The sequence below is a fragment of the Triturus cristatus genome, chromosome 3_1 (genome assembly GCF_964204655.1).
Source record: "Triturus cristatus chromosome 3_1, aTriCri1.1, whole genome shotgun sequence".
Taxonomy (NCBI): domain Eukaryota; kingdom Metazoa; phylum Chordata; class Amphibia; order Caudata; family Salamandridae; genus Triturus; species Triturus cristatus.
The window spans coordinates 487,615,249-487,628,856 of record NC_140583.1 but is presented as its reverse complement, the minus strand read 5'-3'; the positions used below and the strand labels follow the sequence as shown (position 1 = coordinate 487,628,856).

Sequence of the window (13,608 nt, the reverse complement as noted above, 5' to 3'; positions counted from 1 at the left end):
AGCCTTTCTCTCTATCGGCCTCGTTACCGCGATTTTCTGCAGTCAGGAATCTTTGCCACTGTTGTGTAATGTCCACACACTCGACCCTCACTTTTGCGGACCAGGATGTCGATTTTGAGCACAGGATTTAAACAGGATCATAGGCAGGCACACGGAGTTCCGGTCGGACACGTCTAGTCTGCAATGCTGCTGCCACGCCCCCCGAAACTGTTTCTTGAGTCAGCAGTTCTCACCCAGGATATAGTGATCATACAGTGGTATCCCCGAGTTCTGAGAGGGTTCCTAGTGGTGGGCGGAAATGACAATTTTACTGAGAAACAGCTGCGTCCTCAACTAGTTGAAAGATGCCATAAACAGAATGTGTAGAGTTTGGAAGCTGTTTGAAGATGTTAAACAGGTTTTCATTTTCCATTGTTCCCCAGCACTGAGGAATGGGCCTTGGCCCTTTTTTGTCTCCAAAATAAGTGCTTTTTTAAGTAAGGACTGATACTGGATGCTGAAGACCTAAATTAAGAAATGGTTTATGAGCAGACATTTTGATTTATGAACATTTTAGAAGAATTGAACGACGAGCAAAAACCAACAAATAGACTACATAAAGTTGTGTGAAATGTCTGTGTTTTTAAATATATCTTTGTTTTATTATATAAACATAATTTTGAAAGCTAAAAAGTCCAGGTCTAAGTTAGGTGCGGTGTTTATGAACGAAAGAGCTATAGCCAAAACGGTGATAACTATGTAATCAATATTTGTTAAGTCTGCACCAGCATTCAGCCTTACTGCAGAAAGTGGGTGCATTTGAAAATTGTATGAGTTTGTTAAATCATTTTCCTAGTGTAGCAACAAAAGAGGAGGTTTTACTATTGGCCAATTATCCCCTCCCATGCCCACTGTGGCCATCCTAATGATTCTGGTAGTCTTTGTTTTAGTTACTTTTTTAAGGGAGTTTAACTGTATATAGAAAATAGCCCTAATGGAATGCGGGTTAAAGTGATTTTTTGTGGTGAGGATAATGGTAAAACTTTACTTTTTATAGGTCCTCACTTTTTTTGGTAACAGGGCAGCATCTCTTTTATCAATTAAGGTGAGTGTCGTGAAAATATTCTTAGTTTGACATTGTGAGCAGATGGCGCCTTAATTGTCAGTTGTGCTGGCTTTCTTTTGAGAACCTCTGCGCCTATCCCACGTTCATAATTGCATATGTGGCTCTGGGGCAGGTGCAGCTTGTGCCCTACCTAAAAATTAGATTTGATACAGCTGACCAGTTCAACTTTAGGTGACCTGAATGCCATTTCTCCTCATTTATTAGAGAGGCCAGGGGTGCCCGTGAAATAGCCCAGATCGCAAATATAAAGAGAGCACCATCCGAGATGTGTCCTGTCAGTGGCTTCCTTGTGCTACAGAGTGATGGTGATTGCTTTGTCTGCCGCCACGTTCTGTAATGAGAACACCTCTAAAAGGCACCTATTGCCTGTACCACCACCCCTTCATACTCCTTTTGCGTGGGCCAGGGAGGCCTGGGATGTGTGACAGCTGCTCTGGGGCCCGGTTCACTATTGTAAACAAAGCATTCGCTGTAACCTAATTCAAACCTCTCTGGGTGCAAAATGCTGTGGGCCGTAGAGGACCAGGGCAACTGACCATCGCATAGTGGCCTCCGAGTCCATACGAATGATACTCAGGGTGGCAAGGAAATCAATAATTATTATCTACCTAGGTGGCACTGAAGGAAGCTGCGTGTTTTCGAGCTGTGCGTTCTATTTTTAATTATTTTAACATTTTAAACATTCATTCATTTAAGACCTTTTAAAACGCTTGCTAATTTGCACTTTACCTGTTCTTAATCTGTGGGGATAGTTGAAGCGTGGAGCTCTGGGACGGAGTTGTGTGTTATACTCCGGGGGCGGCTGACATCTTGGGAGGCGGAGGTTAGCGGTGCAGCTGCCGCAGAGAGCTTGCGCGTCCTGGCTCAAAAGGGGCGGATGGTTTACCATGGAGCTGAGAGATCTCAAACGGAACTGTAAGCAACTTGAGAGACAGTGGAGGAAAGACTTTTCACTTGAGAAAAAGAAAGTCTATCGAGATGCACTAAAATTGTATAAAGTTGAGATTACGAAAACACAATCCAAGTTTTATGAAGCAAAGATTTTATCAGCACCTAACTCCCCTAGAGAAATTTTTTAAATGTTTAAATCCCTGACTACCCCTCCATTCACCACAATGACCCCCACTGATTTACAAGGTCGCTGTAATAATTTAGCTGAGTATTTCCAGGATAAGGTACAGGTGATTTACTCAGCCTTTTCGGCAGTCGCCACTTTTGACCATGAGTCTCAGACGGAAGAAATCAGAGACCGTCGAGATCAGAGCCTGGAATCTTTTCCGCCCCTGGACTCAGACACAGCGATGTCCTTACTTAATAAACTTAAATCAGGTTCCCCAAAAGACCAGGCGCCCCCTACTGTGTTGCAAAAGGTTGCCCTAGAAGTAGCCCCCATCATCGCAAAACTTATTAACTCCTCACTGGCAACAGGCATGGTCCCTTCACTATGGAAGGAAGCGATGGTGAAGGCCCTGCTAAAAAAACCAGGATCAGACCCGGAGGTAATGGCTAACTATCGCCCTATCTCCCTGCTCCCGGGAATAGCCAAAATAGCAGAGAAGTACGTCAATACTACCCTCTCCACCTATCTGGAGGAACATGACTGCTTGCACTCGACACAGACTGGTTTTAGATCTCGTCAGGGCACTGAAACCGCCCTGATTGCCGTGGTGGAGGAGGCAATGAAAATTATGGACTCAGGAGGATCAGCTGCAATAATCCTCCTTGATCTTAGTGCAGCTTTTGATACCGTCAACCATCAAATTCTTATTGCAAGATGTCACGAGATGGGGATGACTGGTACCGCACTGAGATGGATAGCCTCCTTTCTGGAAGGCCGCACATTCCAGCTCTTCGAGGAGAATGTGACTTCCAGGAATGTGCCTTTGAAGAGTGGAGTGCCTCAGGGCTCATCACTTAGCCCCACTCTTTTTAATATTTACATGAGTCCTTTACCCAAAATTGTGGAGGCATTTGGCATACAAATTGTCACGTATGCCGATGATACCCAGCTGATTGTCTCCCTTAAAGACCCAGGACAGCCAGGAAGTAATCTTTCCAGATGCCTTGAGGAAATATCCGTCTGGATGAAAAAGTCCTGCCTCCAGCTAAATGGAGCAAAAACGGACCTTATGCTGCTGGGAAAACCTTTGCCTCCAGACATGCCGTTGGCATGGCCTAGTTGTATGGGAAACCCGCCTACTCCTAAAAACCACATCAAGAGCTTAGGAGTCTGGCTGGATGCAAGACTAGACATGAAGACCCAGGCTAACAAGGTAGCTGGGTGCTGTTTCGGGATACTGAAGACAGCACGAAAGATCCTGCCTCTTCTCCCGTTTCATGCAAGAAGATTACTCCTCCAGGCACTGATTCTGTCATGTCTGGATTACGCTAATGCCCTATATTTAGGAGCCCCCCAGTCCACAATAGGCATACTACAGAAGGTCCAGAACTGTGCGGCAAGAATTCTCTTGCAAATTTCGCGGAGAGAATCAGCGAAAGGAGCAATTAGACAATTGCACTGGCTTCCTGTCTCAGAAAGGATTAAATTCAAGGCCCTTTGTGTCACGCACAAGATCATGGCCGCGAAGGGCCCTCTAATCCTTCAAAGGATAGTCTCTCCATACCATCCCAGAAGGCACCTTCGCTCTGGAAATAAGCGCCTGGCTATGGTACCGAGAATTGTCAGGTCCAGATGTGGAGGTCGAGGTTTCTCATATGTCGCTTCTAAGACATGAAACACCCTCCCAGACTCCATCCGTATGGAGGAGGAATACCTGCCCTTTCGGCGGCTTCTGAAGACGCATCTTTTTCCTACGGTATAATTTAATCTGCTTTCTGGTCGTCTGGTTCTTAGCGCTGGGAGGCCTTAGGGTAGCCATGCGCTCTATAAATGCCTCTTTCATTTCATTTCATTTTTCTTTCATTATCTAATTCCTTTAGGTTAAAAAATGTAAATTATCTTTTACTTGTCATTCTGATCCCTAAGAGAGTTCTAGATTGAAATAGTGAAGTAATAATTAATTTACACTCATTGTCCCAACACATAAAAAGCAACACAACAGTGAACCTTCAGTTGGAAAAGTGCCTTAGCTCACATGAACGGCCAAATTCCTATAAACCGTATTTAATTTCATAAGGATTGGAACAAGCATAATTTTCCGATAAACAGAATAAATGAGCAATTGGTCATCCCAAATACAGGTTTTATTAGTTCTCACAGACCAACTAATAGAAAATTCAGGAGAGGAACAATAAATCTAAAATTGATTCAAAAGGACTGGTGAAAAGTGGGATGTGCTCAATCTAAATATATCTCTGTGGACTAAGCAAACATATGTCGAGGGGCAATATGAATATTTTCCACCAGGACCTACTTTGTTGTTGTTTATTATGTAGCGCACATACCTGGATCAAATCACAGGTATTTCATGCCCGTTATTTTTAGATTTATTTCAAAACAAGAGACAATGCTGTAATGCATGATCCAACCTCATAACATCTTTCAAATTAGCAAAGTACAAACTCTAAAGTCAAGAGCCGAGATATAGGAGCCAGAGTCTCTTTCAAGGGGTTCCCATGTTTCACTGTGTGCTTTCTCTTCCTCAGGGCTCACTTATGACCATCACAACATAAGAATACCATCTACACTCACTTCTCCCTTTCCATGCCGTAACTCCCACTTTTATGGGGTCTGATTTAAAGGGTAAATGCCTTTTCACCTTGGGCGATTCTTATTGCAACGTAAAAGGGAGTGTTTTTAGCCAGTGTATGAAGATTAATTATGATGAAATGTTGGTCATATAAATTATAATATGTAGTAATGTGTTTTATGAGAAATGCTCCCCTTGTCATTGGTGTTTTATAATGGGTTACGTGACTTAATAATTTTGAACGAGCGCAGTGCCTCAGGACCAGAGTACCCAAACCTGTATTGAAGGATAATCTCTTGAAGTGTCTTGATCTGTTTTGACCGTAAAGTTAGATCATACTGTGGCCCATAAGGGTTCTGGTTTAATGGCTGAATAATAATTGAAGCTTGGATTACACTGGTCAAGATAAAGTGGGTTTTACTAAGTATATTTGGGAATTTAGCCTAAACTGCAGTAGAAATATTATTAGCAGCAGATTCTAATTTAGGCATGAAACACCCCACAATATTGCTACTTAAAGTGCACATGCTTCTATTTTTGGTGTATTTGGAAAGATAGATGGCCTTCACCGATCTTGAAATGGCAAAGGCTTAAAAAGTATATTAAATTAGTCATTCTGTTCAAATGAATACTCCAAATAATTAAAATCTATTGTTTGCATTTTGAATCCATTGAGCTTGAATAATTGCTTAGCCACATATTATTGCCCCACTATCACAATTACTTACAACTAGGCACTTCTGTATGTATATGTCTAAAAAGACACCATTTGTCATACGCAATATACCATCCATGCATCACAAACTGTTCTAGTTAACTGTGAAGTGTAATTGTCCTGATGAGGTAAATTGAATCCGATGAGGTAAATTAATTTTAATTACTATTTAGTAATAATTACTTTAATTTACACAGGAAACAACTCTTCTTCTAGTCAGGATTTCTCTTAATGGTTTTGCTTAAATATATTTTGTTAAAACAAATACCCTTGAAAAAATGCCATGGCATAAAATATATATTAAGTTGTGAAAAGTATTATATGCTGTTTATTAATTCTTTATGGAGGTGAATCATGACTCAGCTGTCAAAAATTGGTGCCCCATTCATAAAATAAAGTGGATACGCAGGTCTATGATCTATGAATGTAGATTTAAGACTCAGTTATCCATAAGAGTTTAGAGAAGTAATCATGGAAAATCTGCAGCAGTTCCATACTTAAAGCCGTACTCATAGCAAAACTCGGAATGTGTTTTGTCATGAGCAAATTCAAGCATATATTTGCTGATGCAAACATCTTCTGAGCAAGTGTGAATTATACAAACTTGTCTTTCATTTTTCCCTGGTGGATGGGGGTGCTCCTATTTTCCCCATGAAAAATGTTTATTTACCTCTACCCTCACATTTTCTTTTGGGGCGGGGGGTGCATCTCCTCCCACCAAAGACAATTCTTTCTCCTGTCCTTGTCTGGTGATGTGTGTGTAAAACAAACATTTATGTATACATATAATTAAGAGAACAATGGTACATTTGGGCAAAATATATAGCCGGAAGGCTGCTGGAATCATAAATTGCATCATAAAACTGTCATATTCTTAATATCTCTTGGCCATCACTGAACCCTAAATAACCCTCACTACCCCTTTCCTATCTTTGAATCCTAGAACCTCCTTACCCCCACTCTCCCCGAGTTTTCTCTCTCTCTCTCTCTCTCTCTCTCTCTCTCTCTCTCTCTCTCTCTCTCTCTCTCTCTCTCTCTCTCTCTCTCTCTCTCTCTCTCTCTCTCTCTCTCTCTCTCTCTCTTCTCTCTCTCTCTTTCTCTCTCTCTCTTTCTCTCTCTCTCTTTCTCTCTCTCTCTTTCTCTCTCTCTCTTTCTCTCTCTCTCTTTCTCTCTCTCTCTTTCTCTCTCTCTCTTTCTCTCTCTCTCTTTCTCTCTCTTTCTCTCTCTCTCTTTCTCTCTCTCTTTCTCTCTCTCTTCCCCCCAACCCCCCCCCTGGGATCCTTAAGTGGCTGGGGAGGGGGATGCACACCTCTATCCCATAATAAAAGGCAGTGAATGTGAAATGAGTGCAGTAGCTGCTCATTTCACATTCACTGCTCCAACTGGAGAGCATCCCATAAACTATGCAAGGGCTTTAAAAAAATATATATATTTTTGGGGTCCTGATGGTTCCCATAGAAGGAGCAGGGGCACCATCAAGCCGTCTTTAGGTCTCGCCTAGGCGCAGCGCATGCGCTGTCTCTCCGAGACATCAAGTAATCTGTATGGGTAGTGAAATTCTGCCTATTGCCGGGTAATTTCTCTTGCCGCTTGCCATTCGTTAACTCTGCTATTTATTTTGTTAGCGGGCTTATCATTGGCTTGCGACCCGATACGTCACTTCCGTTTTGCTTCTGTTTTGCAGGAATCGACACCGACCAACTACAGTTTAGTTCTGTTGCTCGGCGTTATCTATTCATTTAGGAACTACTTCCTTGTTTATTTTCCACTGCCGTTCACCAGTGCTTGTTATTATCAGCAGTCCATTTTCTGAGGGAAGCGCTGAAACAGCACTGAATTCCCAACAGTATCACTTCAGCGTGTACACTGTGCATATCTTATGAAAAGTGGCGAGGTTGTGGCATTACGGCCACAGCTGCCTACTTTGGAAGTTCTGGCTTCAACGTAACGTTCTGTGATTCTGGGCGAATCACTTCATCTGCTGCCGCTAGTCACTGCTTGTTATTTTGTTCGTCCCGTGGCTGTGTTAAATTTTATCTGTTTGCTATATAATGAAGCCCTCTTCACCTGCCCCAGCCAAGAAAAGCTAGATCCTCACAATGCCTTCCGACGCCAAATCCCTGTCCAATGTCTAATCCTAACATTGAACTTTAAAAAAATGTTACTTTGTTACTATATGTTCTCGAGAGGACATGCGTTCTAATTTTCCGTTTCCGTTCAACCAGCATGTCATTATCAGAAGACTGGCAGGTCTGAAAGATTAAGAAACAATGTAAATTCGTTTTTGATTCTAAAGGTATTGATAGCACGCACCAACATTCTCGCTATACAAAAGCCAAAACTGTTTATTTTTATCATAGCGTGCTTCATCCACTAATGTGTTATTCCATTAACCACCTAAAGTGTTTTTCTCATCTATTGCCATCCCTTCTGTCATGTATTTCGGTAATTCGGACCTTAAGAGTCTGTTGCCCCAACCAGTCACAATCTCTGTTTTCTAACAGCCCCAGTGCCTGTATTCTTTCACCTGCTCCTAGAGTCAGTTTACTATCACAGTATTTAAGACTGTCCAAGTTAAGGTGATCATATGTCCGCTACTTACGCGGACCGTCAGTAAATTCACTCCAATGTTCTTTGTCTGTTATTGGTGTTTTTACGCACACAAGTCCATAATCTTAGTACTGTTGAGTCGCAAGCTAGCCAATCCCTCATTTTAACATACTCTGGCAGACATGACGAAGAGGGAAGGAGCATAATATGTAAAGTGGCCTCGAATTGGAGCATCCCACACCTGGTAGGCAATTGTTAGCACTCTACAGATATTCAAAAGTGCTCATTAGCAGGGACCCGGGCAGGTGGTGCAACAACCACAGAGTGCACAGTAGTAACAGCCATTGGTAATTAATATGGTCCGATAACAGTCCTCTTTCTAATGTGCCCCTACGGGAGTACAACTATATTCAATGCCATGTCCAGTCTGGCAAATTGCTAGAACCATATCTCTGACCTGGAGCACTTACAGCATTAACTGCTTTTAGGCTCGACAGGATCTCATCATGGAAGTGCAACTTGATTCCTGTGGTACTGCAGGCAGACATGGGATCGACGGCAAAGCGCACTGATTGCCCCAAGAAAAACAAATTATTGTTAGTGAATCCAGTAAGTCTGGGTTTATTTTGAGAACATATGGAGATACATGCAGAAATACGCAGATTGTGCCTTCCTATGCAAATAAGATTTTTCTGTGTTCTTTTTTTCCATTTCTTCTTAGGCAACCTTGTGGTGCCATGCAGGAGGTTACACAATGACATGATACCAAGTCTGTGTGAATGCTTAAGTTTGTGTGTGTTGGCACATTAAGGCCTGACCTGATGCCTGATGGTTTCGCTGATGCCTGTTATGTTTTGGAATACTTCTGAACCATTCACGCCCCTTCTCCCAAAACCACCTGCTGCAGAGTAAACCAAACAGTTCATCATACTAAAATCAAAACCCTTGGCCTCTGCCATCTTTCATGTTGTGTTCAGCGTTTCATTATATTGTAGGTTATAGACGTTAAGTATTTTCGCACTGCGGAGCCTTTTTGTTCCTGATTTTTATTTTTGGGGCATTTTACCTAGTAACTTATTCTGCTCTGAAGTGTATTACACACATTTGTCTGAAAAAGTGACTGTAAACGTTTGCAGCAGCCCCTTGTCAGACTATATTCATATAAAATGGACCTAGCAGTTAGTGTGACCTGCCTTCACCGCTCTAGCGATTTGCACAAGCTTCATGCAGTAGTGAGCGACTTAGGGTTAAGGATTGCATTCAAGCAGAATGCATTGCGTGCCGTGGAAAATGAGAAGAGAGTAAGTTTAAAGCAAACTGTCTGTCTGACCATAATTGGTTCCTAAAAAATTAATAAGTTACTTGTAACTGCGTATACTCATTTTGTCATTAGTCTTCGTTTGGAGGCAGTGGATAGATACAGGAGGTTGTTTTGTCTAGGGCTTTACTTATTCATCTATCATTTATTGAAGTTTTTTTAACGCAGAATGTCAGTTTGAAGCGAGAGTGATTGTTTTCTCGTTATTAGTAGGCTAAAACTCAGAATGCATTTTCAACTAATTTTCCCTTTGGCTTTTATTTATATGTTTTGAAAACCTGCAAGCCATGCGTAAACACACACTTTGTACTTAGTCCTTGCTTACCACAAGCAAAGTAAAGCTTCTCGTATGCAACAACAAAGTGTGTGTTTATGCACCTCTTCCAGGTTTTCAAAACACAAATAAAAGGCATTGTCATTTACAATGCCAATAGCTCAAACTCTAACAACTGCGAGACCTATTGCATTGCAGATGCTTGTTTGTAATGTTGTGGAGGGCTGCATGGACTGCACTGACCCCGAGCAACATTAAAGAACACACTGTAAGTCTCCTGAGTCATTGAATCCAGGACGCCAGGAAAACGTATATATATTTTAAAGCCCAACCGGGGCACCCCAGAAATAAGTTAAAAAAAAAAAATGCTGTCTTGTGGGCGGTGCCTGTTGAATAGGACCGCGCACCCTATGGAAAAAAAAACGCGTGGGTGTCCTGGATGGTACCGGAACACCTACAAGTAAATTGTTTTTTTTAAATATTTTATTTTCCTTTTTCATTAATACAACTCAAAAAGAAATCGTATACACATCCACTGTTTCACAAAACATGTGGGATGAAATTACACAATGCTACAATTCGAAATCCAATCTGATGAAATAATAACAAACAATAAGAATAACATCCAATATTAAACATAAATAGTCTCAAATAGCTGGGCCTATAACAAATTAGAAAGGGAAAAACAGACATTTTAATATAGAGGACACATCATCCCAAGTCCAGGCCTCAAGCCTATCCCAGGTGTGACAATTCCAGCGAAGGTCATTCTGACTGACGGCGGGGACTGTGGACAGTCACTCTATGAGCAGGTGCCAAGGGGGCGTCTGTTGGTGTAGCCAGTAATATGCATGTGAGACCTGGGCTGCCCGATAGTATAAGTCAAGGTCGTGAGCACCAAGTCCTCCCATAGAGTATGGTAAAGGGAGGACCGCCCAACTTGCCCGCGGTTGTTTGTCAACCCAAGCCAGTCTAATCAGCAGTGTTCGTAGAGTTTTAAAGAACTGTGCAGGTAATACCATCAGAATATTAAGAAACAGGAACAAAAATGTGGGTAGGACCACCATTTTTATGAGGGATATTCTGACCAGGAGGGAGAGGGGAAGGCGGATCCACCTCGCAATATCTTCCTCGAGCTTGATGATGGCCCGGCCGTAATTTTCTCGGAATACTTGGTCAGGGTCCGTGTGGACCTGAATACCCAAATAGCGTACTGGGTCCGTGATCCATTGCAGAGGAAAGTCTAATTCGTCAGGGAGCGTCGCCGGGTGAGAGGAAAGATAACCGATTTCTCACAATTAATTTTCAGCCCAGAGCAGTCACCGAATCTCACTACCTCACGGAGGACAGGAGAAACATTTTGAGTAGGGTCGCGATTATAGAGCAACGTATCACCTACAAGTAAAAATGATATACTGCAAAAAGTGAAAAATAAATGAGCGACCAGAGATGCTCATTTATTATTCACTGCTCCTACCAAGGACCTTGCCGTCATGCCACAGGGCATTTTCAAATGGCATATCTTTTAAATAGTGGCTTCCTTAGAAGAGGCAGGGGCACCACCAAACGTTTCTTTAAATGTTGGAGGCTGTAGGGAGTTCTGCAGACCCCTTCCCTACCCCACCAGCAACATAAGCAAAAAATAGTAAGTCTCCTGGCCCATTAAGTTCATTACCCTAGAATAACGTACTCTATATTTGTTAAAGCACTCTTTGCTGAAACTATGTGCTCTTCAGCTGGAGTGCAGTGCCACCTTATGTGGGATTTTATAGTTTGAAAAATGTTAAAAAAAAGAAACTTAAAGATGTTGTATACTGTAAAAATATTTTACGATAGAAATTCATTTGGTAAACAAAACAACTGTTAACATGACAGTTATAGTTAGGTATGGTAATAATATCTTTCTTTGCATAAAAATTCACGGAAAAAAAAGGTTAAAGGGACAGTTCTAGTTAGGGAAAAATTTCAGTCAAAACATGCAATTTTAAACGCACAAAACCACTCAAATTCACCAGTTATAATTGTCTCACGTAACTATAACTCGTGCCCCAAGGTAACTATAACTCGTGCCCTCGATATTCACGGCTAATTATCCCACATATTCCATCACTCATGAAATGTTAGTTGACATAATTTATATCACTGCAACATGTGCAATGAAATTATTGAGCAGAAAATTGTGCATGGCGAGGGAGTGTGTTATAGTTACCTTGGGCCACAAATTAGTTACCCTGCAGAAGTTAAGAGGTCCAAAGGGGAAAAAAGGCCCCTTGGCCAATCAGAATTCAGTTTTTTTTTATTGGGTTGAAGGGACTCTTGCAAGACTCTCAAACCTAACTGTCCAGATATACGAATATTTTATAATTAATTTCTCAAACCTGTAGAACGGATTCACACCAAATGACAAAAAAGCTCACTTCCTGGACAACGATCTAGCTTCCTACCAAATTTGTTGTAATTCTGTTCCGCAGTTTTGTGGTATTGCTTCCTAGAAACCTCTATGGAAAATTAATGGAGCTTTTGTGTTTTGCACCCATCACCTCCTTCTCGGTTCCCACTTGACAGATCACCTCGAAACATTCCATGAAGAAACTAGTCGACAGAGCACTTTTTGAGATTTTTTTTTTCTAACTACATAAAAGTTATCAGCAAACCAAAAAGGCATTTCTTATGAAAACACCACCCTAACCATAGCTACCCAGTGGCAACTGCCACTGGATAACTAACACACACACTCACACTTGCATGGTAAAGTCCTGCATTATAAGATACCTAAAAATGTCCTATGTGGTAATGGTGCTGCATAGTAATTGATATGTTGAAGAGGTGACATAGAGCAGCTAGTAGTGAGGTGTGTGGTGAAGTGACTGCTGGTTATTTAAATGTGTGTGACATATTTCAGGATCATAGATGTGTTCCAGTCAAAATGCAGTGAGCAGCAGACCTTGCTTTAATGTGCTTACCGTCAGCTCAGTTTGTTTATTATTGTGGACTTTACCATGGCCCTGTTGTAAACAGAGCTGGGGTTGTCTATTCCTTTGGTCCTTATAGAACATACGATCATATTGTATGGTGTGGCACTAATGAACATCCTTGACTTAGTGCTTATTGAAAGGATAGTTTTTGTGAAGATTTCTTATCGGAGTATGGCTTACGTGCTGAAGATTTGCTATCTTGACAGAAATAGTGTATCTGGCAGTTGAAGTATGCTGGGAATTTCATTCAGATGTGCATCTTTGAGCGGAGGCCCTGCATGGGATGGTATATGTAGATTTTTCCCTGGAGGAAAGCTGTGCATTTTTTTGCAAAGCACAATGAGTAATGGTCGCCTAGATTCAGCGGGAAAAGCCAATGAAAAGAAGTCAATGGAATGAAGTCTTGACGATTGATCTGAGTGTCCTAAGTACTCCAAGCATTTTTACTGTGCGAGATGGAGAAAGTAGGGGTCGATTTCCATGGGCCTCCAAATAGTTGACTTTCTGTAAATTTGTGATCTGTTTCGGACTATTTCTCTCTTTTTCAAATGGCAAGAAGAAAATGAGAATTACCAGCATGAGTGTGGCCCTAGATGTGCCTATGTGAAGATGTTGAGTGCAGCCTTGGTATACATGTTAGAGATTATAGTTTGTTTAGTGGAACCCTGTGAAACCCAGTGTTACCATGTATTAAATGTTAGGAATGTCTGTTCTTATTTGAAAGAGTAGAACATTTGTCTACTGTCATTAGCCTCAATTGTCTTTTTATTACTGTCCTTTTTACATTTTCTAGAGCAGCGGATGGACCCAAATGGGAGTAAGCTGGACCCTGATTTTTCACAGCAGGATACGCCGTGCCTTATTGTTGCAGACTCACAGCCAGAGTTCGTAGACAGTGAGAATGACCATGATCGTGCTCGCTTTGGACTTCTAGCAGACCACATTTCAACTCTGCAGGTCCCTGTGCCGAGTCAACCTCTGGTAAGATAAAAATCGAATGTCCAGGCACATCAAATTGATA

General features: G+C 41.6%; 1 protein-coding gene across 10 annotated transcripts in view; it reads left to right on the top strand.

The window, feature by feature from the left end:
* The window catches only part of TP53BP1 (tumor protein p53 binding protein 1), a 956,094-nt gene that overhangs the window by 126,008 nt on the left and 816,478 nt on the right, over positions 1–13,608 (top strand). For 8 of the 10 annotated variants that reach the window (XM_085644315.1, XM_085644316.1, XM_085644312.1 and 5 more), the window contains one exon: positions 13,381–13,568. In XM_085644315.1, coding sequence (XP_085500441.1) covers positions 13,389–13,568 — 180 coding nt within the window. In that variant the 5' untranslated portion in view covers positions 13,381–13,388. The remainder of the gene's footprint in view (positions 1–13,380; positions 13,569–13,608) is intronic. The other 2 variants (XM_085644314.1, XM_085644313.1) reach the window with 1 other exon arrangement.